Genomic DNA, 25,000 nt, shown 5'->3' on the forward strand with positions numbered 1-25,000 from the left:
TCTACCCCATTGACTTCAATTCCATCTACTCCATCCCAGCTTCCACTGCACCCCTCTTCCACTCACCCCCAAACCCCACCCAACCCTCACCCCTCCTATGCACCTCCAGCCCACATTTAACCCCCTCACCTTGTGACCCCCTAACACCTTCCCCCATCTCCCTCTTCCCCTCTTCTACCCCAAAACCCCCACCTACCCCCGATTCCCCCCTAACTAATATACCCTCTCTTCCACTCCCAGCACCCATGCTCCATTCTCATCTCAGCTCTCCGCCCTCAGTATCCCTCTTCCCCCCAACCTCTCAACCTCTATCTGACTCTCAGTCTCACTCTATTTCTCAACCCCCCTATGCTATTCAGACCCCTAACTTTCAGACCCATTATGCCCTTCCTACCCCCCTAGATGCCCAGACCCCATTCGCCTACCAGGCACTCCCAGGCACCCCCCTAGCACCCCCCCACTCACCCCCACAGCCCCCACTTGCCCCCCAGACACCCCCCAGTTCCCCCCAGACCCCTGGTGAAAGGGGGAACTCTGACACCCGAGTTTCCAAGAAGAGTCTCAAGGTTTGGTACACCAATGCTGATGGGGTAGCCAATAAAGCAGAAGAGATAAAAGAAAGAGTTAGTGAGGCAGACCCAGACATAGTGGCAATAGTGGAAACTAAAATAAATGGCATGATCTCGGATGCAATCTTTCCAGAGGGGTACCAGGTGATAAGAAAAGAAAGGACACAGAGACAGGGAGGAGGAGTGGCACTACTAATAAAGCGGAAATGGAAGTTTGATGAGCTGGAAAATCCGGGTACCAATGAAAGCACAAGCTTCATACATGGAACTCTGACAGTGGATGGGAAGAAGATTGTAATCTTGATACTCTACAATCCCCCACCAAACAGTAGAAGGCCCAGGCAGGAGTACGAGGACAGCAACAAGACATGTATGGATGAACTGCAGAGGGCAGCAACTTTAGCGCATAGAATGAGAGCGAAGCTGCTGGTCATGGGGGACCTAAATCACGGAGAGATAAATTGGGAAACGAGGAATCCCCATGGCGGGGAGGAGACCTGGGGAGCGAAGCTGGTAGACGTTATTGACAGGAATTTCCTAACACAGCATGTGAAAGAAGATACTAGGGAAAGAGGAGGGGATACGCCCAGCCTATTAGATCTCATTATCACTCAGAATGTAGAAGACATCGAGCAGTTGGAACATGAAATACCACTAGGAGCTAGTGACCATTGTGTCCTAGTCTTTGACTACATGAAGGAGCTTAAAATTGTGACCAAAGGACAAGAGGTCCGGGAAAGGAGACTTGATTACAGAAAAGGGGACTACAGAAGGATAAGGGACTACCTGGGAGAAGTGCAGTGGGAGGAAGAACTTAGAGGAAAAACAGTGCAAGGTATGATGAACCAAGTCATATTGAAATGCAAGGAGGCTGAAGATAGATTTATTCCAACAATAAAGGAAAAAAGCAGGAGGGAATATAATAACCCATGGTTTAATAGACAGTGTCAGGAAGCAAAGGTGAGAAGCAGGAGGGAGTGGAGGAAGTACAGAAGACAAAGGACAGAGGACAACAGGATTAGATGTAACAGAGCTAGGAATGATTACATTAACATAAGACGAGTGTCGGAAAGAAATTATGAGAACGATATTGCAGTCAAAGCGAAAAAGCAACCAAAATTACTACATAGCCATATAAGAAGGAAGATGTCGGTAAATGACCAAGTGACAAGACTGAGGAAAACAGAAGGGGCATATACAGAAAGCGACAAGGAAATCTGCGAGGTACTGAATGCAAAATTCCATGGAGTGTTCACAACCGAGCCTGAGCAGCTCCCATTGTTAGAAGAGATTACCCAAGATGAAAGACTATCGGATATAGAGGTGACAGCAGAGGATGTAATGAAACAGTTGACAACACTGGATGCAAATAAAGCTGTTGGACCAGACAAAGTATCACCGTGGATACTCAAAGAGGCAGCGCAGGCTCTCAGCGTGCCTCTGGCAATGATCTTTAATGAGTCACTTATGTCGGGAGAATTGCCCAGTTGCTGGAAGGAGGCAAATGTCGTACCGATTTTCAAAAAGGGTGATAGGGAGGAGGCACTTAACTACAGACCCGTATCACTGACAAGCATCCCCTGCAAAATACTTGAAAGAATAATTAGGCTAAGACTTGTTGAGCACCTGGAGAGCATTGGGTTTGTAAACAAGCACCACATGGGTTCTGGACAGGGAAATCATGCCTAACAAACCTTTTAGAATTCTATGATAAAGTAACAAGGATAAGGCAGGACAGAGAAGGCTGGGCAGACTGCATATTTCTTGACTGCCAAAAGGCCTTTGATACGGTACCGCACATGAGACTGCTATACAAACTTGAGAGGCAGGCAGGAGTAAGCGGAAAGGCCCTAGTATGGGTGAAGAACTACCTAACAGGAAGGAGCCAGAGGGTAATGGTAAGGGGCGAAAAGTCGGACTGGCGAACAGTAACAAGTGGAGTACCTCAAGGATCGGTGCTGGGACCAATCCTCTTTCTAATTTACGTAAATGATATGTTTACAGGAGTGGAATCATACATGTCAATGTTTGCAGATGACGCAAAATTAATGAGAAGAGTTGTGACAGACGAGGATTGTAGGATCCTCCAAGAGGACTTAAACAGGCTGCAGAGATGGTCAGGGAAATGGCTACTGGAGTTTAACACCAGTAAATGTAAAGTTATGGAAATGGGATCAGGTGACAGGAGACCAAAGGGACAGTACACAATGAAGGGGAACAGCCTACCTGTAACGATTCGAGAAAGAGACCTGGGAGTGGATGTGACACCTAATCTAACTCCTGAGGCACATATAAATAGGGTAACGACAGCAGCGTACTCTACACTGGCGAAAATTAGAACTTCATTCAGAAACCTAAATGAGGAAGCTTTTAGGGCGCTTTACACTGCCTACGTGAGACCCGTCTTAGAGTATGCCGCGCCATCATGGAGCCCCCACCTGAAGAAACACATAAAGAAACTGGAGAAGGTTCAGAGGTTTGCGACGAGGCTTGTCCCAGAGCTACGAGGGATGGGATATGAAGAGCGGCTGAAGGAACTGAACCTTACGACACTAGAGAAAAGAAGGGAGAGAGGAGATATGATAGGGACATATAAAATACTCAGGGGAATTGACAAAGTGGAAATAGATGAAATGTTCACACGTAATAATAACAGAACGAGGGGACATGGGTGGAAACTGGAAACTCAGATGAGTCACAGAGATGTTAGGAAGTTTTCTTTTAGCGTGAGAGTAGTAGAAAAATGGAATGCACTTGGGGAACAGGTTGTGGAAGCAAATACTATTCATACTTTTAAAACTAGGTATGATAGGGAAATGGGACAGGAGTCATTGCTGTAAACAACCAATAGCTAGAAAGGCGGGATCCAAGAGTCAATGCTCGATCCTGCAAGCACATATAGGTGAGTACATATAGGTGAGTACACACACACACACACACACACACACACCCACCCACCCACCTTGGCCCACTCATACTCCCACCTACAGTGTCCCAGCATCACCACTCAGCTTCTCTGAGTTGCCATCTGCTGCTGGCGCTGGGTCCAGCCTCGTATTAACTCTCGTTGTTCTGCCGTCTGATGCTGCTTAATTCCATTATTCTCTCCCCTCAGATCCTGTCTATCACTTCCTCTCTCCATCACCATCTGCAGCACGAGGTCAACCATGCTCTTTCCATGAGAGGAAGAGGGAGAGAGGGGGGGAAGGGGGGGGGGAGAGGGAGGAAGGGGAGAGAGGAAGGAGAGGGAGGGAGGGAGAGAGAGAGAGAGAGGAATGGGTGAATGAGGGAGTGTTGACCCCTTCATCAGTCTGGGAGGGACCGTGCCTCCCACCCCTGGCTGTTGTGGGAGGAACTGTCTGGAGGTGGGGAAGGGTGGGCAGGCTCCTCGTTGAACTGTTAGCTAATCACATCTCGCCCCTTCTCTAACCCCCATTTAACATCAACCTTTTTTCCCTTATTGGCGCTAAATACAGGAATAGTTTGATCAAATATCTTGAAAATTTTGATGAAATCAGTGCATAATTGTACATATTAGAGGAATTAATGCGTGACCACAGCCGAGTCTCTCCCCTCTGCCCTCTCTCCCAATCTCCTTCCCTCTCTCACATCTGTTTATCTATCCCCTTTCTGTTTCCATCTCCGATCCTCTCTAACTTTCTTCCCCAATATCACCCCCTCTCCTCTTCTCCTCTTCTCCGTTTCCTTCCTTCTCTCACCTCTCCAACCTCTCCTAGTCTCTTCCACCCTCCAACTATCTTCCCCTCTTCTTTTTCCTCTTTAAATTTCCCAATTTCCCCCTTTTTCTCGTGACTTTGATTTTGTCAAAGTTGGGGAATGAAGAGGGATAATGATAAGGATTTGAAATTAAGTGGAAACAGGATGAGGATCGAGTAGGAGGAACTGATCTTTCAACGGCCAATGTTGTGTTACTGTGTGACACACAGTTACTGTGTGTCATACAGTTACTGTGTATGAGATGTGTTACTGTGTATGAAATTTACCCTTCTTTTTCTTCCTCCACCTTTCTCTCTCAAAGCAATATATGTAACGATTTATATAATTAACACGTTTAGGTACATCTGCATTAGTGCAGCTACCCTAGACTATATGAAGGGGAGCACAGTGTGTCAAAAAACTAGCTACATGGTGCTAAAAATCCCCATCACACAGGATGGTTAGTCATACAGAGGCATGTGGTCAGTAGTCTGCACTGGCAGACTCTGGGTGCATTATGAGGATATCAACACAAGAGTGAATAAGGTAGTAGTGATAATAAAAGTCCCCGTCTCGCAGGATGGTTAGTCATACAGGGCCATATGTTTAGTAGCCTGCACTGGGAAATTTTGGGTGCAATATGAGGATATCTTCAAGAACACGAGAGAATAAAGTGATTACAAAGCTCCAGGTACCTCATGCCAACTAGTCTGAAAGGTCTAATAACTGAGCATTCGGTGATGTAGAGTGGGAGATCATGCCGCAGTTCCTGCTCAGAGTTTCCACCTGGAGTGCTCAGGATTGGGAGATCCTTCACCTGTAGCCACCTGCCACAGGTAACGGTAACCCAACCTGATCCTTGCAACTATTGTGTCGCACAGTCTGGTCGACGTTTTGTGCTGCCCATAAACATAGGTTTCAGATCTGAACAAGTCATAGCTCTTTATACTAGTGCTTTGAGATCGTTGGGAGTCAGTAATTTCTCCTATCAGACTAGATTGTTTGGAACAATATAGTTTTGGCAGCAGAGATGGGGATACCTAGGTCTATTTCAACTTTATCTGTGTTACACGCTAATTTGGCTGCAATGTCTGTGTCATTATGATGGGTTAAATTTATGTACAAAGGATATATTATGGGATATATTTATCCATACAAAGGAGATTCGAAACCCTTTACTCTGTGCAGCGATTAGATAATTTATAATTGCTAGTATGAGTTTCTTGGTGTCGATCTTCCAGGAGAAATTTTAAATTGCTTGAAGAGCAGACTTGGAATCACAAAATATTATTCCTCCTATGTTTTTTAATGTTCTGGTAGCTAGTTTAAGTGCCGCTAGTTCTGTTTGTGTGGAGGTCAGCCCGTTGTTTAACCTGGCACTGATAGTCTGCGTGAAAATATTATTTCTATAAAACCTACATGCTGCTGCAGTCCAGTAGAAGACTGGACGGAGCCGTCGATGCAGCCACAGTGCTCGTGAGATCTTAAATTTTCGATGGCGGATGCAATTGTTTCAAGTATGAAAGCTTTGAGAGGAGCAAGATTCTCATTACCTTTCTTGGTTACGTGTGTGTATGTTACTGAAATGATAAAGAGGAATATCGGAGACAGGTAGATTACACTTTATTAAAAGGAATGTTCAGTTTGATGAGATTGTAGGCATTTTTACTCAGCCAATTAGTTTACGGGCAACACAACCAGTATTTCAGATTTGACCACGAAAATCGCATGAGAGTATAATAATATATTGCACGCCTGTCTCTAACTTCATAAGAACATAAGAATGAAGGTAACCGCAGAAGGCCTATTGGCCCATATAAGGCAGCTCCTATTTACATCCAAATTCAGATACGTTGTATGCTGTTGCACTGCCGATTTCTCATGCTAGAAATATAATATATTTTTTCATGTACTAGGAGTGCGCTATTAATATATATTATCTTCCACTTCAGCCTGCTGCCTCACCTGAAGGCAGATGAGTCAGCAGGCATACTTAAAAGAGTGCATGCACTCTTTCAAGAGTGCAAGGACCGTCCTCCTTGTGAGACAGCTGGCCCAAGGTGGAACTCTTACAAGAGTTCCACCTTGGACCAGCCGCCTCACTTGCACTCTCTCTCACTAATGGACTCGCGCCAGGAATCCAGCTCAATTAGGCAACTTTTCTTGCCCATTTTAACTGGACGTTCGCCGAAGTCTTGTGTTTACATTGCTGCGGCTTCAACACTGTAAATATTTGTGAGAGTGGGAGGTCCTGGGGCAGGTAGTGTGAACTCTAACCTCGCAAATATTCCTTAATCTGGTCATGACCTTTGACCCAATCGTGAACCATGACCTGGGCCACGTTTTCTGGTGCGGCCAAAACTATCGCCGCAAGACTCTATATGTTACAGTTACTATCGTCATAAGGTTCTATGTTGGTTACCATCGTCGCAAGGCTCTATGTTAGTTACCATCGTCGCAAGGCTCTGTGCTACAGTTACCATAGTCGCAAGGCTCTGTGCTATAGTTACCATAGTCGCAAGGCTCTATGGTACAGTTACCATCGTCGCAAGGCTCTATGGTACAGTTACCATAGTCGCAAGGCTCTGTGCTATAGTTACCATAGTCGCAAGGCTCTATGCTACAGCTACCATCGTCGCAAGGCTCTATGCTACAGTTACTATCGTCGCAAGGCTCTATGGTACAGTTACTATCGTCGCAAGGCTCTATGTTACCATCGTCGCAAGGTTCTATGTTAGTTCCCATCGTCGCAAGGCTCTATGGTACAGTTACCATCGTCGCAAAGCTCTATGATACAGTTACTATCGTCGCAAGGCTCTATGCTACAGTTACCATCGTCGCAAGGCTCTATGGTACAGTTACCATCGTCGCAAGGCTCTATGGTACAGTTACTATCGTCGCAAGGCTCTGTTACCATCGTCGCAAGGTTCTATGTTAGTTACCATCGTCGCAAGGCTCTATGGTACGGTTACCATCGTCGCAAGGCTCTATGGTACAGTTACCATCGTCGCAAGGCTCTATGGTACAGTTACCATCGTCGCAAGGCTCTATGTTAGTTACCATCGTCGCAAGGCTCTATGGTACAGTTACCATCGTCGCAAGGCTCTATGGTACAGTTACCATCGTCGCAAGGCTCTATGTTAGTTACCATCGTCGCAAGGCTCTATGGTACGGTTACCATCGTCGCAAGGCTCTATGGTACAGTTACCATCGTCGCAAGGCTCTATGGTACAGTTACCATCGTCGCAAGGCTCTATGGTACAGTTACCATCGTCGCAAGGCTCTATGTTAGTTACCATCGTCGCAAGGCTCTATGGTACAGTTACCATCGTCGCAAGGCTCTATGGTACGGTTACCATCGTCGCAAGGCTCTATGGTACGGTTTCCATCGTCGCAAGGCTCTATGGTACAGTTACCATCGTCGCAAGGCACTATGGTACAGTTACCATCATCGCAAGGCTCTATGCTACAGTTACCATCATCGCAAGGCTCTATGCTACAGTTACCATCATCGCAAGGTACTATGCTACAGTTACCATCATCGCAAGGCTCTATGGTACAGTTACCATCGTCGCAAGGCTCTATGCTATAGTTCCTATCGTCGCAAGGCTCTATGCTACAGTTCCTATCGTCGCAAGGCTCTATGCTATAGTCCCTATCGTCACAAGGCTCTATACAGTGCCTATCATGGCAAGGCTCTATGCTACAGTTCCTATCATCGCAAGGTTCTATACAGTTCCTATCATCGCAAGGCTCTATGGTACAGTTACTATCGTCGCAAGGCTCTATGGTACAGTTCCTATCGTCGCAAGGCTCTATGGTACAGTTACTATCGTCGCAAGGCTCTGTGGTACAGTTCCTATCGTCGCAAGGCTCTATGGTACAGTTACTATCGTCGCAAGGCTCTATGGTACAGTTCCTATCGTCGCAAGGCTCTATGCTACAGTTACCATCGTCGCAAGGCTCTATGGTACAGTTCCTATCGTCGCAAGGCTCTATGGTACAGTTCCTATCGTCGCAAGGCTCTATGGTACAGTTACTATCGTCGCAAGGTTCTATGTTACCATCGTCGCAAGGCTCTATGGTACAGTTACTATCGTCGCAAGGCTCTATGGTACAGTTACTATCGTCGCAAGGCTCTATGTTAGTTCCCATCGTCGCAAGGCTCTATGCTACAGTTACCATCGTCGCAAGGCTCTATGTTAGTTACCATCGTCGCAAGGCTCTATGCTACAGTTCCTATCGTCGCAAGGCTCTATGCTACTGTTACTATCGTCGCTAGGCTCTATGCTATAGTTGCCATCGTCGCAAGGCTCTATGGTACAGTTACTATCGTCGCAAGGCTCTATGCTACAGTTCCTATCGTCGCAAGGCTCTATGCTACTGTTACTATCGTCGCTAGGCTCTATGCTATAGTTACCATCGTCGCAAGGCTCTATGGTAATAGTTACTATCGTCGCAAGGCTCTATGGTACAGTTCCTATCGTCTCAAGGCTCTATGCCGCAGTTACCATCATCGCAAGGCTCTATGCTACAGTTACCATCATCGCAAGGCTCTATGCTACAGCTCCCATCATCGCAAGGCTCTATGCTAGCTACAGTTACCATCATCGCAAGGCTCTATGCTAGCTACAGTTACCATCGTCGCAAGGCTCTATGCTAGCTACAGTTACCATCATCGCAAGGCTCTATGCTAGCTACAGTTACCATCGTCGCAAGGCTCTATGGAACAGATACCATCGTCGCAAGGCTCTATGTTACAGATACTATCGTCGGAAGACTTCTTGCTATCGTTTCTATAGGCACAAAACGCATTACCAACAACACAACCATGATGTATGGCCTTACCACACATTTGCACTAGGCCAAACTAAACCAATGGCCAATGTGATGTGTGTGAAATACGCAGGCGATGAGTCACAATGACGTGGCTAAAGTATGTTGACCAGACCACACACACTAGAAGGTGAAGGGACGACGACGTTTCGGTCCGTTCTCAAGTCGATTGTGAGATCACAATCGACTTGAGAATGGTCCAGGACGGACCGAAACGTCGTGTGAAATGAGTTGACTCTTATGTAACCTTGTTGGATTCTGGTGAAGTAGACCCCACGATCGTATGATATATTATATGCCTGAAATATATGGCATTTCCTGTTTGCATTTTCTTAGTAATTTCTATGAAGTGCTTGATCAATAAACACTGGGACACATGACTGGTAAGTTGTGTATAATGTATATGATACATATGGAGTGTGTGTGTGTGTCTGGCATTCTCTAATTACCTGTGTCAGCATTGTCTCTTTAAATCATTAACCTACCCCAAGCAGTAATCAAAACAGTATAAAACACTATATCAACTATATTAGTTTACTCTCGTATTCACTTCTTTGTTTTGCACACTCGACTGTGATGATCCCAGGTAATTACCTGCTGGGCGTCGACGTTATCAACTATTATAAAAAAGTAAGACTTTTGGTTCTATTGCTCTGGGGAATATGTTGCCTGGTGCAATATTCCCTTGGGTGCAGGAGGGCTTTTGTGATGCTGTGGAGATTACGTCCTTTGAGTCCCCCGACGCTGGCTACCAGAGTGAGAAATGGTGTTTATGGCTGAGTGGAGAACTGCACTCAAATACTCTCATATTATAGTGTAACATAACACAGGACAAGCGACGGTTGGGAGGTGAAGGACTGGTAAATGTTTGGTAACTGTTTCACAATGAACGTCAATGATCTAATTTATACAGGTAATATGCGCACACACTGAGGTGTGAGGGCGTCTTTGTGCGTGTGTGTGTACTCGCCTATTTGTGCTTGTTGGATCGAGCTCTAGGTCTTGGACCCCTTTTCTAGCCACTGGTTGTCTAATGCAATGATTCCTGACCTATTTCCTTATCATGCCTACTTTTAAAGTTATGAATGGAGTTAGCCTCAACAACCTGCTCCTTTAGGTCATTCCATTTACTCACAACCCTTACGCTAAAAGAAAACTTTCTTACAACTCTGTGACACATCTGAGTCTCAAGCTTTCATCCGTGTTCCCTTGTTCTGTTGGTGTTCAGTGTATCATTTCATATGTTTCCACTCTGTCAGTCCCTCTAAGTATTTTATACGTCTGTATCAAGTCCCCTCTCTCTCTTCTCTCTAACATCGTCAGGTTTAGTTCCTTCAGTCTCTCTTCGTACTTCATCCCTCACAGCTCTGGGACGAGTCTCGTTACAAACAACTTCACTTTTTTCGATCTTATGTGATTTTTATAAGATGGGGCTCCAGGATGGGGCGGCATACTCTAAGTCTGGCCTCACATAGGCGGTATACAGTGATCAAAAAGCTTCCTTATTTAAGTTTCTGAAGGATGTTCTGATTTTTTGCCAGCGTAAAGAATGCGGCTGACGTTATTCTTTTTATATGAGCCTCTGGAGTTAGGTTGGTGTTATGTCCACTCTCAGGTCTTTTTCTCTAGACATTATAAGGAAGTAGTTTCCCTTTATCTCCTGGCTCCTGATCCCATTTCCATCACCTTACACTTGCTGGTATTGAACTCCAGTAGCCATTTCTCGGATCATTTCTGCAACGTATTCAAGTCATCCTGGAACGTCTTACAATCCTCATCTGTCTCAATCCTCCTCATTAGTTTTGCGTCATCTGCAAACATTGACATATAAGACTCAACTGCAGTCAAGTCGTTTACATAAATGAGGAATAGTATAGGTCCCAGCACTGATCCTTGAGGCACCCCGCTTGTTACTCTACGCCAGTCCGACTCTTCGCCCCTCACTGTCACTCTGACACCTGTCTGTTAGGTAATTCCTTACCCATGTTAATTTAATGCGTTGCCGCCTACTCCCACCTGCCTCTCAAGTTTGTATAGTCGCCTTCTGTGTGGTACTGTCAAAGGTTTTTTGGCAGTCCAGAAATATGCAATCTGCCCATCCTTATTTTCGGTACCTTATTATAAAACTCCAAGGGGTTCGCCATGCAGGATTTATCTCCTCTAAAGCCGTTGTTGTTGTATACTTACAAATCTAATTCTTTCAAGTACTTTGCAAGGAATGCTTGTGAGTGACACTGGTCTGTAGTTAAGTGCTTCTTCTCCATTTCCTTTCTTGTAGATTGGCACCACATTAGCCTTCTTCCAGCAGCTGGGCAATAATCCCCCTAGTAAGGGACTCATTAAAGATTAGCGCTAGATGTTTGCTGAGGACCTGTGCTGCTTCTTTTAACATCCATGGTGATACTCTATCAGGCCCAGTAGCTTTAGCTACATCCAGTGATGCTAGTTGTGTTCTTACTTCCTCTATTGTTACCTCAATATTTAGAAGTGTCTCGTCGGGGGCTGTTTGCTCATCTAGCTCTGGGAGGTGTTCAGGCTCAGTAGTGAACACTCCATGGAAGCTGCCATTGAGCTCCTCACAAATTTCTTTATCATTTTCTGTATACTGGTCTCACCTTTCTCGTAACCTGGTCACTTGGTAATTCACTGTTATTTTCCTTCTTATATGGATGTGTGTGTGTGTGTACTCACCTAGTTGTACTCACCTGGATGTGCTTGCGGGGGTTGAGCTCTGGCTCTTTGGTCCCGCCTCTCAACTGTCAATCAACTGATGTACTGATTCCTGAACCTACTGGGCTCTATCATATCTACATTTGAAACTGTGTATGGAGTCATCCTCCACCACATCACTACTTAATGCATTCCATTTGTTAACTAATAACACTGAAAAAAATCTTTCTAACGTCTCTGTGGCTCATCTGGGTACTAAGTTTCCACCTGTGTCCCCTTGTTCGTGTTCCACCCGTGCTAAGGAGTTTGTCTTTGTCCACCCTGTCAATTCCCCTGAGAATTTTGTAGGTGGTTATCATGTCTCCCCTTACTCTTCTGTTTTCCAGGGACGTGAGGTTCAGCTTCTTTAGCCTTTCCTCGTAGCTCGTACCTCTTAGTTCCGGGACGAGTCTGGTGGCATACCGCTGAATCTTCTCTAATCTTCTATGTGTATGTGTACTCGCCTAATTGTGCTTGCGGGGGTTGAGCTCTGGCTCTTTGGTCCCGTCTCTCAACCGTCAATCAATAGGTGTACAGGTTCCTGAGCCTATTGGGCTCTATCATATCTACACTTGAAACTGTGTATGGAGTCAGCCTCCTTTATGGAGCCGGTCGGCCGAGCGGACAGCACACTGGACTTGTGATCCTGTGGTCCCGGGTTCGATCCCGGGCGCCGGCGAGAAACAATGGGCAGAGTTTCTTTCATCCTATGCCCCTGTTACATAGCAGTAAAATAGGTACCTGGGTGTTAGTCAGCTGTCACGGGCTGCTTCCTGGGGGTGGAGGCCTGGTCGAGGACCGGGCCGCGGGGACACTAAAGCCCCGAAATCATCTCAAGATAACCTCAAGATAACCGCCACATCACTTCCTAATGCATTCCATTTGTCAACCACTCTGACACTAAAAAAGTTCTTTCTAATATCACTGTTGCTCATTTGGGCACTCAGTTTCCACCTGTGTCCCCTAGTGCGTGTCCCCCTTGTGTTAAATATCCCGTCTTTATCTACCTTATAGATAATGTGTGCGTGCGTGCGTGCGTTCGTGTACTTACCTGTTTGTGCCTGCAAAATCAAGTTTCAGCTCTGCGAGCCCGGCGTTCCAGCTGGTGGTTTTCTAATACAGTGACTCTTGATCCATTTTTCTAGCGTATTTACTTCTGAACTTACGAATGATGTTCGCCTCAGCAACCGGCTTATTTAGTCCTTTTGAATATTCTACCAGTTTTAAGGTAAAATAAAACTTCCTAAAATATGGCTCATCTGTTCTCAAGCTTCCATCCGCGCCCTCGTACTTTACTGATTCTCATTGAGGACATTACTACTTTAGCCACTTTCAATCTCCAAAAATATTTTATACGTCCGTCTCTTTCATATCTTCAGTTTCTCTCCCTCTGCCATCTCTACTGGACGGTAGAGAGAGACAGTCTCGCTTCATGCAGGTCGGCGTTCAATCCCCGACTGTCCAAGTGGTTGGGCACCATTCCTCACCCCGGCCCCATCCTAAATCCTTATCTTGACCCCTTTCCAGTGCTATGCAGTCGTAATGGCTTTTTTTTTGAGATATATACAAGAGTTGTTACATTCTTGTACAGCCACTAGTACGCGTAGCGTTTCGGGCAAGTCCCTGGAATACGATCCCCTGCCGCGAAGAATCGTTTTTTCATCCAGGTACACATTTTACTGTTGTGTTAAACAGAGGCTACAGTTAAGGAATTGCGCCCAGTAAATCCTCCCCGGCCAGGATACGAACCCATGACAGCGCTCGCGGAACGCCAGGCGAGTGTCTTACCACTACACCACGGAGACTGCTGTTTGGCGCTTTCCCCCGTGATAATTCCCTCCCTCCTGTTTTTAGTACGTTACATTAGTACTTTATTTTCATATCCCATTCCTCGCAATTTGAGTCCAAGCCTCGTTGTAAACTTCTGTACCTATTCATATTTTGTTCTTTTTTGAGATTGGGCTCCACGAAGAAGCTTCATACCCCTGTGACTGGTCTCACGTAGGTGTACTGAAATCTAAATGCCTTTATATTTGCGTTCCTGAACGATGTTTTGACTCTTGTTGAAGCATATGCTGCTGATGTTATCGTGTTTATATATATGCACATGAAGTAAGGTTTGGTGTTACATATCCACTCCCAGGTCTTTTTCTAAGGCCCTTACATGGAGGTACTTTCCCTTCATTGTGTATGGATTCAAGTATGTTTATTGAGACAAGAAAAAATACATCTCAGAGGGATAGAGTAGCTTAGGCTATTTCTACCCCCCCCCCCCCTATTTGTGTATGGAAGTAGAGAGTAAGAGTTATGGAGGAATGTGGGGCTGGTATGAGAGAAGAGATGAGTAGTGCAAGGTGTAGGATGTGGAGAGTAGAGTAGTGCAGGGATTGGGTGTGTGTGTGTGTGTCTGTTTATTTCTGCAAAGGATTATTAAATATTTACTCACAGAAAATGTAGATATCGGTGCAAAAATAACTCGGTGAGAGGCATGTTGCCTGAGCACCACCAACACCTGGGTGAGAGGCATGTTGCCTGAGCACCACCAACACCTCAGTGAGAGGCATGATGCCTGAGCACCACCAACACCTCAGTGAGAGGCATGTTGCCTGAGCACCACCAACACCTCAGTGAGAGGCATGTTGCCTGAGCACCACCAACACCTCAGTGAGAGGCATGATGCCTGAGCACCACCAACACCTCAGTGAGAGGCATGTTGCCTGAGCACCACCAACACCTCAGTGAGAGGCATGTTGCCTGAGCACCACCAACACCTGGGTGAGAGGCATGTTGCCTGAGCACCACCAACACCTCAGTGAGAGGCATGATGCCTGAGCACCACCAACACCTCAGTGAGAGGCATGTTGCCTGAGCACCACCAACACCTCAGTGAGAGGCATGTTGCCTGAGCACCACCAACACCTCAGTGAGAGGCATGTTGCCTGAGCACCACCAACACCTGGGTGAGAGGCATGATGCCTGAGCACCACCAACACCTGGGTGAGAGGCATGATGCCTGAGCACCACCAACACCTCAGTGAGAGGCATGTTGCCTGAGCACCACCAACACCTGGGTGAGAGGCATGTTGCCTGAGCACCACCAACACCTGGGTGAGAGGCATGATGCCTGAGCACCACCAACACCTCAGTGAGAGGCATGATGCCTGAGCACCACCAACACCTGGGTGAGAGTCATGTTGCCTGAGCACCACCAACACCTGGGTGAGAGTCATGTTGCCTGAGCACCACCAACACCTGGGTGAGAGGCATGATGCCTGAGCACCACCAACACCTGGGTGAGAGTCATGTTGCCTGAGCACCACCAACACCTGGGTGAGAGTCATGTTGCCTGAGCACCACCAACACCTGGGTGAGAGGCATGATGCCTGAGCACCACCATCACCTGGGTGAGAGGCATGATGCCTGAGCACCACCAACACCTGGGTGAGAGGCATGATGCCTGAGCACCACCAACACCTGGGTGAGAGTCATGTTGCCTGAGCACCACCAACACCTGGGTGAGAGTCATGTTGCCTGAGCACCACCAACACCTGGGTGAGAGGCATGATGCCTGAGCACCACCAACACCTGGGTGAGAGTCATGTTGCCTGAGCACCACCAACACCTGGGTGAGAGTCATGTTGCCTGAGCACCACCAACACCTGGGTGAGAGGCATGATGCCTGAGCACCACCATCACCTGGGTGAGAGGCATGATGCCTGAGCACCACCAACACCTGGGTGAGAGGCATGATGCCTGAGCACCACCAACACCTGGGTGAGAGTCATGTTGCCTGAGCACCACGCAACACCTGGGTGAGAGGCATGATGCCTGAGCACCACCAGCACCTGGGTGAGAGGCATGATGCCTGAGCACCACCAGCACCTGGGTGAGAGGCATGATGCCTGAGCACCACCAACACCTGGGTGAGAGTCATGTTGCCTGAGCACCACCAACAAACGGATGAGAGGCATGTTGCCTGAGCACCACATATGCGTTACAGGGTTTCCTGCGTAATTAAGGACGCCAAAAATATGAATGTTTACCGGTCGCTATAAATAATTATTGCAAACTCTGATTGTTGATAACGACGGAGATAACTCAGGGAGATAATTACTTTGGGAGGATAATTAGGCTTAATTAGCCGAGGTTGAGCTGTGTGGGGAGGCTGTGGGAAGAGGGTGACGATGGTGGTAGAGGGGTTAGAGGGGCACACCAACCCACACGACAACTACCATTCACATCAACCACCATTCACATCAACCACAACATATTCTCCTCCACGTGGCCCCCACATTTGCTGTCGCCTCCTACAGCTTCTACTTTGGAGCCGCTGCCACATTTGGAGCGGCAGGAAGCCGTGTCGGGGCCTGGCGGCGTCCTCCCAGGTATATGTTGTGAGGTAAATCCTCCAGGAATGATGCCATAAACAGTGTGAAGCAAGAGGCACCCGCCCACCACCACATAAAGGAAAGCTGCTGCTGCTCTCTCTCGCTCTCTCTGTTAAACTTTGGCCAGGTGTGTGTGTGTGTGTGTGTGTGTGTGTGTGTGTGTGTACTCACCTAGTTGTGTCGGCAGGATCGAGCATTGACTCTTGGATCCCGCCTTTCGAGCATCGGTTGTTTACAGCAATGACTCCTGTCCCATTTCCCTATCATACCTGGTTTTAATATTATGAATAGTATTTGCTTCCACAACCTGTTCCTGAAGTGCATTCCATTTTCCCACTTCTCTCACGCTAAAAGAAAATTTCCTAACATCTCTGTGACTCATCTGAGTTTCAAGCTTCCAGCCATGTCCCCTCGTTCTGTTACTATTCCGTGTGAACATTTCGTCTATGTCCACTCTGTCAATCCCTCTGAGTATTTTATACTTACCTATCATGTCCCCCCTCTCCCTTCTTCTTTCTAGTGTCGTAAGGCACAGTTCCCTCAGGCACTCCTCATACCCCATCCCTCGTAGCTCTGGGACGAGTCTCGTTGCAAACCTCTGAACCTTTTCCAGTTTCATTATATGCTTCTTCAGATGGGGACTCCATGATGAGGCGGCATACTCTAAGACTGGCCTCACGTAGGCAGTGTAAAGCGCCCTAAATGCCTCCTTACTTAGGTTTCTGAATGATGTTCTAACTTTTGCCAGTGTAGAGTACGCTGCTGTCGTTATCCTATTTATATGTGCCTCAGGAGATAGGTGTTACGTCCACACCCAGGTCTCTTTTGCGCGTCGTCACAGGTAGGCTGTTCCCCTTCATTGTGTACTGTCCCTTTGGTCTCCTATCTCCTAGTCCCATTTCCATAACTTTACATTTGCTCGTGTTGAATTCCAGTAGCCATTTCTCTGACCATCTCTGCAACCTGTTCAGGTCCTCTTGGAGGATCCTACAATCCTCATCTGTCACAACTCTTCTCATCAACTTTGCATCATCCGCAAACATCGACATGGAGGACTCTATGCCTGTAAACATGTCGTTAACATATACAAGAAATAGAATTGGTCCCAGCACCGATCCTTGTGGTACTCCACTTGTTACTGTTCGCCAGTCCGACTTCTCGCCCCTTACCGTAACTCTTTGGCTCCTTCCTGTTAGGTAGTTCCTTATCCATGCTAGGACCTTTCCCCCCACCCCCGCCTGCCTCTCGAGCTTGAACAGCAGTCTCATGTGCGGTACTGTATCAAAGGCTTTTTGGCAGTCCAGAAATATGCAGTCTGCCCAACCATCTCTGTCCTATCTTATCCTCGTTATTTTATCATAGAATTCCAGAAGGTTTGTTAGGCACGATTTCCCTGTCCAGAACCCATGTTGATGTTTGTTCACAAACCTAATGTTCTCCAGGTGTGCAACCAGTCGTAGCTTAATTATTCTTTCCAGTATTTTACAGGGGATGCTTGTCAGTGATACAGGTCTATAGTTAAGTGCCTCCTCCCTATCACCTTTCTTGAAGATCGGCACGACATTTGCCTTCTTCCAGCAACTGGGCAATTCTCCCGACATAAGTGACTCATTAAAGATCATTGCCAGAGGCACGCTGAGGGCCTGCGCTGCTTCTTTTAGTATCCACGGTGATACTTTGTCTGGTCCAACTGCTTTAGTTGCATCTAGAGTTGTCAACTGTTTCATTACCTCCTCTGCTGTCACCTCTATATCTGATAGTCTTTCATCTAGGGTAACCCCTTCCAACAATGGGAGCTGCTCAGGCTCGGTAGTGAACACTCCATGGAAACTGGCATTCAGTGCCTCGCAGATTTCCTTGTCACTTTCAGTATATGCCCCCTCTGTCTTCCTTAGTCTTGTCACTTGGTCGTTCACCGACATTTTTCTTCTTATATGACTGTGTAGTAACTTAGGTTTTTTTCGCTTTGATTGCAATATCGTTCTCATAGTCCCTTTCCGATGTTCGTCTTATGTTAATGTAATCGTTCCTAGCTCTGTTGCATCTGATCCTGTTGTCCTCTGTCCTTTGTCTTCTGTACTTCCTCCACTCCCGCCTGCTGGCCATTTTTGCTTCCTGACACTGTCTATTAAACCATGGGTTATTATATTCCTTCTTATTTTTTCCCTTTACTGTTGGTATAAATCTCTCTTCGGCCTCCTGGCATTTCTGTATGACTAGGTCCATCATATCTTGGACTGTTTTTCCTCTAATTTCTTCCTCCCACTGCACTTCACCCAGATAGTCCCTTATCCTCTTATAGTCCCCTTTCCTGTAGTCAACTCTCCTTTCCCAGATCTCTTGTCCCATGGTCATAAGTTTGAATTCCATCATGTAGTCAAAGACTAGGACACAATGGTCACTGGCCCCTAGAGGTATTTCATGCTCTAAATTCTCGATATCTTCTACGTTCTGGGTGAAAATCAGGTCTAATAGGCTCGGTGCATCTCCTCCTCTTTCCCTTGTGTCTTCCTTCACATGTTGTGTTAGGAAATTCCTGTCTATAACATCTACTAATTTTGCTCCCCACGTTTCGTCCCCTCCATGGGGATTCCTTGATTCCCAATTGATCTCTCCATGATTTAGGTCCCCCATGATCAGCAGCTTCGCTCTCATTCTGTGGGCTAGTGTTGCTACCTTCTGCAGTTCAACTATACATGCCTTGTTGTTGTCATCATACTCCTGCCTGGGTCTTCTACTGTTTGGTGGGGGATTGTAGATTACCAAGATCATAATCTTCCTCCCATCTACTGTCAGAGTTCCATGTATGAAGCTTGTGCACTCATTGGTAACTCGATTTCCCAGGTCTTCAAACTTCCATTTCCGCTTTATTAGGAGTGCTACTCCCCCTCCCTGTCTCTGTGTCCTCTCTTTTCGTATCACCTGGTACCCTTCAGGAAAGATTGCATCTGAGATCATGTCATTAATTTTAGTTTCCACAATTGCAACTATGTCAGGATCTGCTTCACTCACTCTTTCTTTGATCTCTTCTGCTTTATTAGATACCCCATCAGCATTGGTGTACCAAACCTTGAGATTCTTAATGGAAACTCTTGTACCAGAGTTCTCCCTTTCTCTGGGGGTCTGGGGGGATCTGAGGGGTGTCTGGGGGGTGACTGGGGGCAGGGGGGATCTGGGGGATCTGGGGGGTGTCTGGGGGATGACTGGGGGCGGGGAGGATCCGGGGGATGTCCGGGGGGATCCGGGGGGTGTCTGGGGCGGTCCGGGAGGTGTATGGGGGGTGAAAGAGGTCAGGAGGGGTGCTTGGGGGGCTAATGGGGGCTGGGCTTCTAGGAAGGTAGGTAGGAGGGTCTGGGGTAGGGCCTGGATAGGTAGGTCTGGAGTAGGAAGGGCATACTCGGTCTGAAGATTAGAGAGGGTCTGATAGGCATAGAGGGGTTGGGAGATAGCGTAAGGTTGAGGTCAGATAGAGGTTGAGAGGTTGGGAGGGGGAAGGATAGAGGAGGTGGGGGGAACCTCCCACCCCTCTCGCAAGGGTGGGGGTCACATGGAAGGAGAGGGGATGAGGAGGGGTGAGGGCTGGGTAGGTTTTGGGGGTTGAGGGGATGAGGGCTGGGTTGGTTTTGGGGGTTGAGGGGATGAGGGCTGGGTGGGTTTTTGGGGTTGAGGGGATGAGGGCTGGACGGGTTTTGGGGGTTGAGGTGATGAGGGGGTCCTTGGAATGTGGGATGAATTTGACTGCAGTGGGGTCAGAGGGGACAAGGGAGGTGTTGGGGAGATAAGCAGGGGCAGGGAGGGCTGATTTGGGGAGGGAGTGACCTGAGAAGGTGTGAGATGGTTAGCATGGGGTGGATTAGCATTGGGGTGTGTAGCTACGCTCAAATGGGAAGAGTTGTATTGTTGTTTGCTTGCTCTGTGGGCTATCTGCTCCTCCTTCGTTATGAAATCATGACGAATTCATGACGTGGTGTATGTGTGTGTGTGTGTGTATACTCATCTATTTGTACCTACTTATTTGTATTCAACTATTTGTGCCGGCAGGATCAAGCTGCAGGCACTCTTGAACATACCGCTTTTCTAGCCGTTGGTTGACTAATGCAATGCCTCGTTGCCTATTTTTCTATCATACCGGCCTTTAAAGTTATGAATGAATAACGGATAATGACGAGGAGATGAGTAGTATTGTTAATAAATATTTTATATCTGTATTTACTAAAGAGGAACTTAACAATATGCCTTCAGCCGAACAAATATATGTGGGTGGGGACGAGGACAAGTTGACTAGTTTAGCAGTTACCAGGGAGGATGTAATTAAACAAATAGTAAAACTATAACCAAACAAATTCCCAGGGCCGGATGAAGTGTTTGCCAGGGTACTTAGAGAATGAAAAGAGGAGCTTTCCGAGCCATTGTCTACCATATTTAATAAATCAATAGAGTTAGGTAGAGTGCCAGAGTCATGGAAGGTAGCTAATGTGATACCAATTTTTAAGGGGGCATATTCATGTAAAATTAAAAGTTGTTCAATTTGCTTATAAATTTTTTTATGAAATGGTTATAGAAAGGGCTGCAGCTGGTCCATGTTTCGTCATCACACCCTAAACAGAAAAGGAGAAAAAAAAATAAACAACGAATTATGCAACGAATTTTCAAATAGTTTCAGGGAACACATGTGTCAACTAAAATCATTTCTATAACACTCAGATATTAGATTTAGCACATAATAAAGGAGTCTAGTGATCAGTTTTATCAAAAAAGTGTTTAGTGCAATAATATAATTATTCAAAGTTACCCTTCTAAAAAAAATATGCAATATATGATATTTATAAATTTTTATAAAATCAACAAATAGACTTTGGACTAAAATGTCTACTAGAGTCTGTAGAAGCACAAACGCTACATATAAGGTGTAATTTGCATGTAAATTGAATAATAAATGAAAGCTCTGAAGTACTTTGAAGGTGTAAATTACTTTCCAGAGTAAAATAAAGATTCAAGTTCGGCCACCTGTAGCTGAGCTTGACTTCGACAGATTTCGTTCATAATTGGCACCCTTACAGATAGGCATCCATTGAGCAAGGTGTGCAAGTTTCATGCAAATCCCTTGATAACAAACGAGAAAAAAAATTGGCCAAAAAAAAAAAAGAAAAAAAAAAAAATTTAAATATAAATATATTGAACATACATATTACAATTATTACAAGAGTTTGTGCTTCTACAGCACATAGTAGACATTTTAGTTGACACATGTGTTCCCTGAGATTATTTGAGAATGTTGAACATTCGTTGCATAATACGTTGTGTATTTTTTTTCTCCTTTTCTGTTTAGGGTGTGATGGTGAAACTTGGACCAGTTGCAGCCCTTTCTATAACCATTTCATAAATTGTAAGCAAATTGAACAACTTTTAATTTATAACGTTTTAAGTTAATATGCCCCCTTAAGAAAGGAGATAGATCACTTGCATCAAACTATCGGCCAATTAGCCTAACGTCTATTGTGAGAAAGTTACTTGAATCGATAATTGCAAATACAATTCGTCTTCATCTTGAAAACCATAAATTAATAAATGAGTCGCAACATGGTTTTACAAATGGCCGTTCATGTTTAACAAATTTGCTATCTTTTTATTCCAGCATAGTTGAGGCAGTTGATAGTGGTAAGGATTGTGATGTTGCGTACCTTGACTTAAGCAAAGCTTTTGATACAGTGCCACATGAGACTGATTAAAAAAAAATAGAGGCTCATGGTATTGGGGGTGCTATATTAAGTTGGATTAGGCCATGGCAATTTCAAAAGAAACAGAGTTAGTGTAAATGGGGTTAAGTCAGGGTGGGATAATGTTGTTAGTGGAGTACCTCAGGGCTCTGTCCTGGGACCTCTGTTGTTTATAATATATATAAATGATTTAGATTCAGGTTTGAGTAGCAACATCTGCAAATTTGCAGATGATACAAAAATCGGCAGGGAAATTAACACGGAAGAAGACTCACTATCACTTCAAGTTGATCTAAATAGGGTTTTGAAATGGTCAAAAGATTGGCAGATGCAGTTTAATGCTGATAAATGTAAAGTTCTGAGGCTAGGTAATGATAATAGAGTTACAAGATACGAGCTAGATGGTGTTGAAATTGCGAAGTCGGATTGCGAAAGGGATCTGGGAGTTATGATTAGTAAGAATTTAAAACAAAAGGATCAATGCATGCATGTTCGTAATAAGGCAAATAGGACACTGGGATTTATTAATCGAAGCGTTAGTAACAAGACACCTGGTGTGGTTCTTCAGCTATATCTTGCTCTGGTTAGGCCCCATTTAGATTATGCAGTTCAGTTTTGGTCGCCGTACTATAGAATGGATATAAATTCACTAGAACGTGTCCAGCGTAGGATGACTAAGTTAATTCCCCAAATTAGAAATCTTTCATATGAAGAAAATTAACAAAGCTTAAATTGCATTCACTGGAAAGGGGAAGAGTTAGGGTGACATGAGAGGTTTACAAGTGGATGAATGGACACAACAAAGGGGATATTAATAGGGTATTAAAAGTAAGCACACAAGACAGAAGACGAAACAATGGTTATAAATTGGATAAATTTAGATTTAGGAAAGACTTGGGTAAATACTGGTTCGGTGTTGATTTGTGGAACCAATTACCGTGTAACATGGTGGAGGTGGGGTCCCTCGATTGTTTCAAGCGCGGGTTGGACATGTATATGAGTGGGATTGGGTGGTTATAGATAGGAGCTGCCTCGTATGGGCCAATAGGCCTTCTGCAGTTACCTTTGTTCTTATGTTCTAATGGGGTTTGCTCCTACAACCTGCTCCTTTAGGTCATTCCATTTACTCGCTATCCTTACGCTAAAATAAAACTTTCTAACATCTCTGACACATCTGAGTCTCAAGCTTCCATCCGTGTCCCTTTTGTTCTGTTGTTATTCTTCGTAAACATTTATTTTCTTTCCACCTTGTCAATCCCTCCAAGTATTTGATACGTCTGTGTCATGTCGGGTTGTTGATTTGTGGAACCAATTACCGCGTACCTTGGTGGAGGTGGGGTCCCTCGGTTGTTTCAAGCGTGGGTTGGACATGTATATGAGTGGGATTGGGTGGTTATAAATAGGAGTTGCCTCGTATGGGCCAATAGGCCTTCTGCAGTTACCTTTGTTCTTATGTCTCCCTTCTCCCTCCTCCTTTCTAACGTCGTCAGGTTTAGTTCCTTCAGTCTATCTTCGTACCTCGTCCTTCGCAGCTCTGGGACGAGTCTCGTTGCAAACTTCTGCATCTTCTCGAACTTCCTTATGTGTGTTTTTTTTTTAAGATGGGGGCTTCAAGACGGGGCGGCATACTCTAAGACTGGCCTCACATAGGCGGCATACACTGATCTAAAAGCCTTCTTATTCAAGTTTATGATGGATAATTTGTGTGCGTGTACTCATCTAGTTGTACTCACCTGTAATCTATAATTAGGGCCAGTTTCCCTAACTTGTATACCATGCAAGGCGATAGAGAAGATCGTGAGGAAAAAGCTCGTAGAGCATCTGGAGGGAAATAACTTTGTAACGCACCACCAACATGGGTTCAGAAATGGTGCATATATTAGAAACAGGATGGGTCCAAGTACTGAGCCCTGTGGGACCCCACTGGTGACATCTCGCCACTCTGATGTCTCCCCTCTCACCGTTACTCGCTGTTTCCTGTTGCTTAAGTACTCCCTTATCCACTGGAGCACCTTCCCTTTTACTCCTGCCTATTTCTCCAACTTTTGTTATAGCCTCTTATGGGGTACTGTGTCAAAGGCTTTCTGACAGTCTAAAAAAATGCAGTCCGCCCACATTTCTCTTTCTTGCCTAATGTTTGTCGCCTGGTCATAGAATTCTATTAATCCTGTGAGGAACGATTTATCATCTCTGAACACATGCTGGTCGTGTTACTAAGCTCCTTTTCCCCAGATATTCTATGAGCCTTTTCCTCACGATTTTCTCCGTCACCTTGCATGGTATACAAGTTAGGGAATCTGGCCTGTAGATCAGTGCCTCTTGCCTGTCACCCTTTTTGTATATTGGGACTACATTAGCTGTCTTCCAGCTTTCCGGTAGGTCTCATGTTTCCAGTGACCTGTTATACACCATAGAGCGGCACACTTAGTGCTTCTGCACCTTCTTTTAGTATCCAAGGTGAGAGTCTGTCAGGCCCAGATCCTTTGTCACATTCAGCTTCAGCAGAATCCTTTTGACCTCATCACTGGCGAGCTCAGAATCCTCCAAGTTTGTTTGGTTTACCTCTTCCTCTCTTTGTACAGGGGCTTCTCCTTGCTCTATTGTGAAGACCTCCTGGAATCTCTTGAGTTCCTCACACACCTTGTCATTCTCTTTGTATCTGTTCGCCCTTTTTCTCAGTTTCATCACTTGTTCCTTCACCGCTGTTTTCCTCCTGATGTGACTGTAGAGCAGTTTTTGGTTGGGTCTTAGCTTTACTTGTGATGTCATTTTCATACTGTCTCTCTGCTTCTCCCCTCACTCTGAGGTACTCATTCCTGGCCCTCTGGCATCTCTCCCCCTGGTGTATCTCTGGTGTTCTGTTATTTCTGTAGTTTCTCCATGTTCATGGACTCAATTGCTTCGGTACATAAGTTCATTATAAAGTGTGTGTGCGGATATCACACCTACACTTTGTATGTGTGTGTGGGGATAACGTTTTGCCTGCAGGAACTTTACCAGATAAAATAAATACGGTGTTAGTGATTAACAACGTGAGCGGGAGTGGTAAGGTTATGAACAATGT

The 25,000-nt window shown here is 45.6% G+C and overlaps 2 protein-coding genes across 2 annotated transcripts in view; one reads left to right on the plus strand and one right to left on the minus strand.

The window, feature by feature from the left end:
- LOC138349726 (peroxisomal acyl-coenzyme A oxidase 1-like) overlaps positions 1-25,000 on the plus strand; it is a 235,755-nt gene that overhangs the window by 115,553 nt on the left and 95,202 nt on the right. The gene's annotated exons all lie outside the window — the stretch shown is intronic.
- LOC123748047 (prestalk protein-like) lies at positions 7,575-8,441 on the minus strand. The gene has a single exon (XM_045730250.2). The coding sequence runs from the start codon at positions 8,439-8,441 to the stop codon at positions 7,575-7,577; it is 867 nt and encodes a 288-aa protein (XP_045586206.2).

Source organism: Procambarus clarkii, chromosome 10, assembly GCF_040958095.1.
Source record: "Procambarus clarkii isolate CNS0578487 chromosome 10, FALCON_Pclarkii_2.0, whole genome shotgun sequence".
NCBI lineage: Eukaryota > Metazoa > Arthropoda > Malacostraca > Decapoda > Cambaridae > Procambarus > Procambarus clarkii.

Bases quoted from the DNA above. Each gene is read 5' to 3' on its own strand.
- LOC123748047 (XM_045730250.2), bottom strand. From the start codon at position 8,441: ATGGGAACTAACATAGAGCCTTGCGACGATAGTAACTGTACCATAGAG.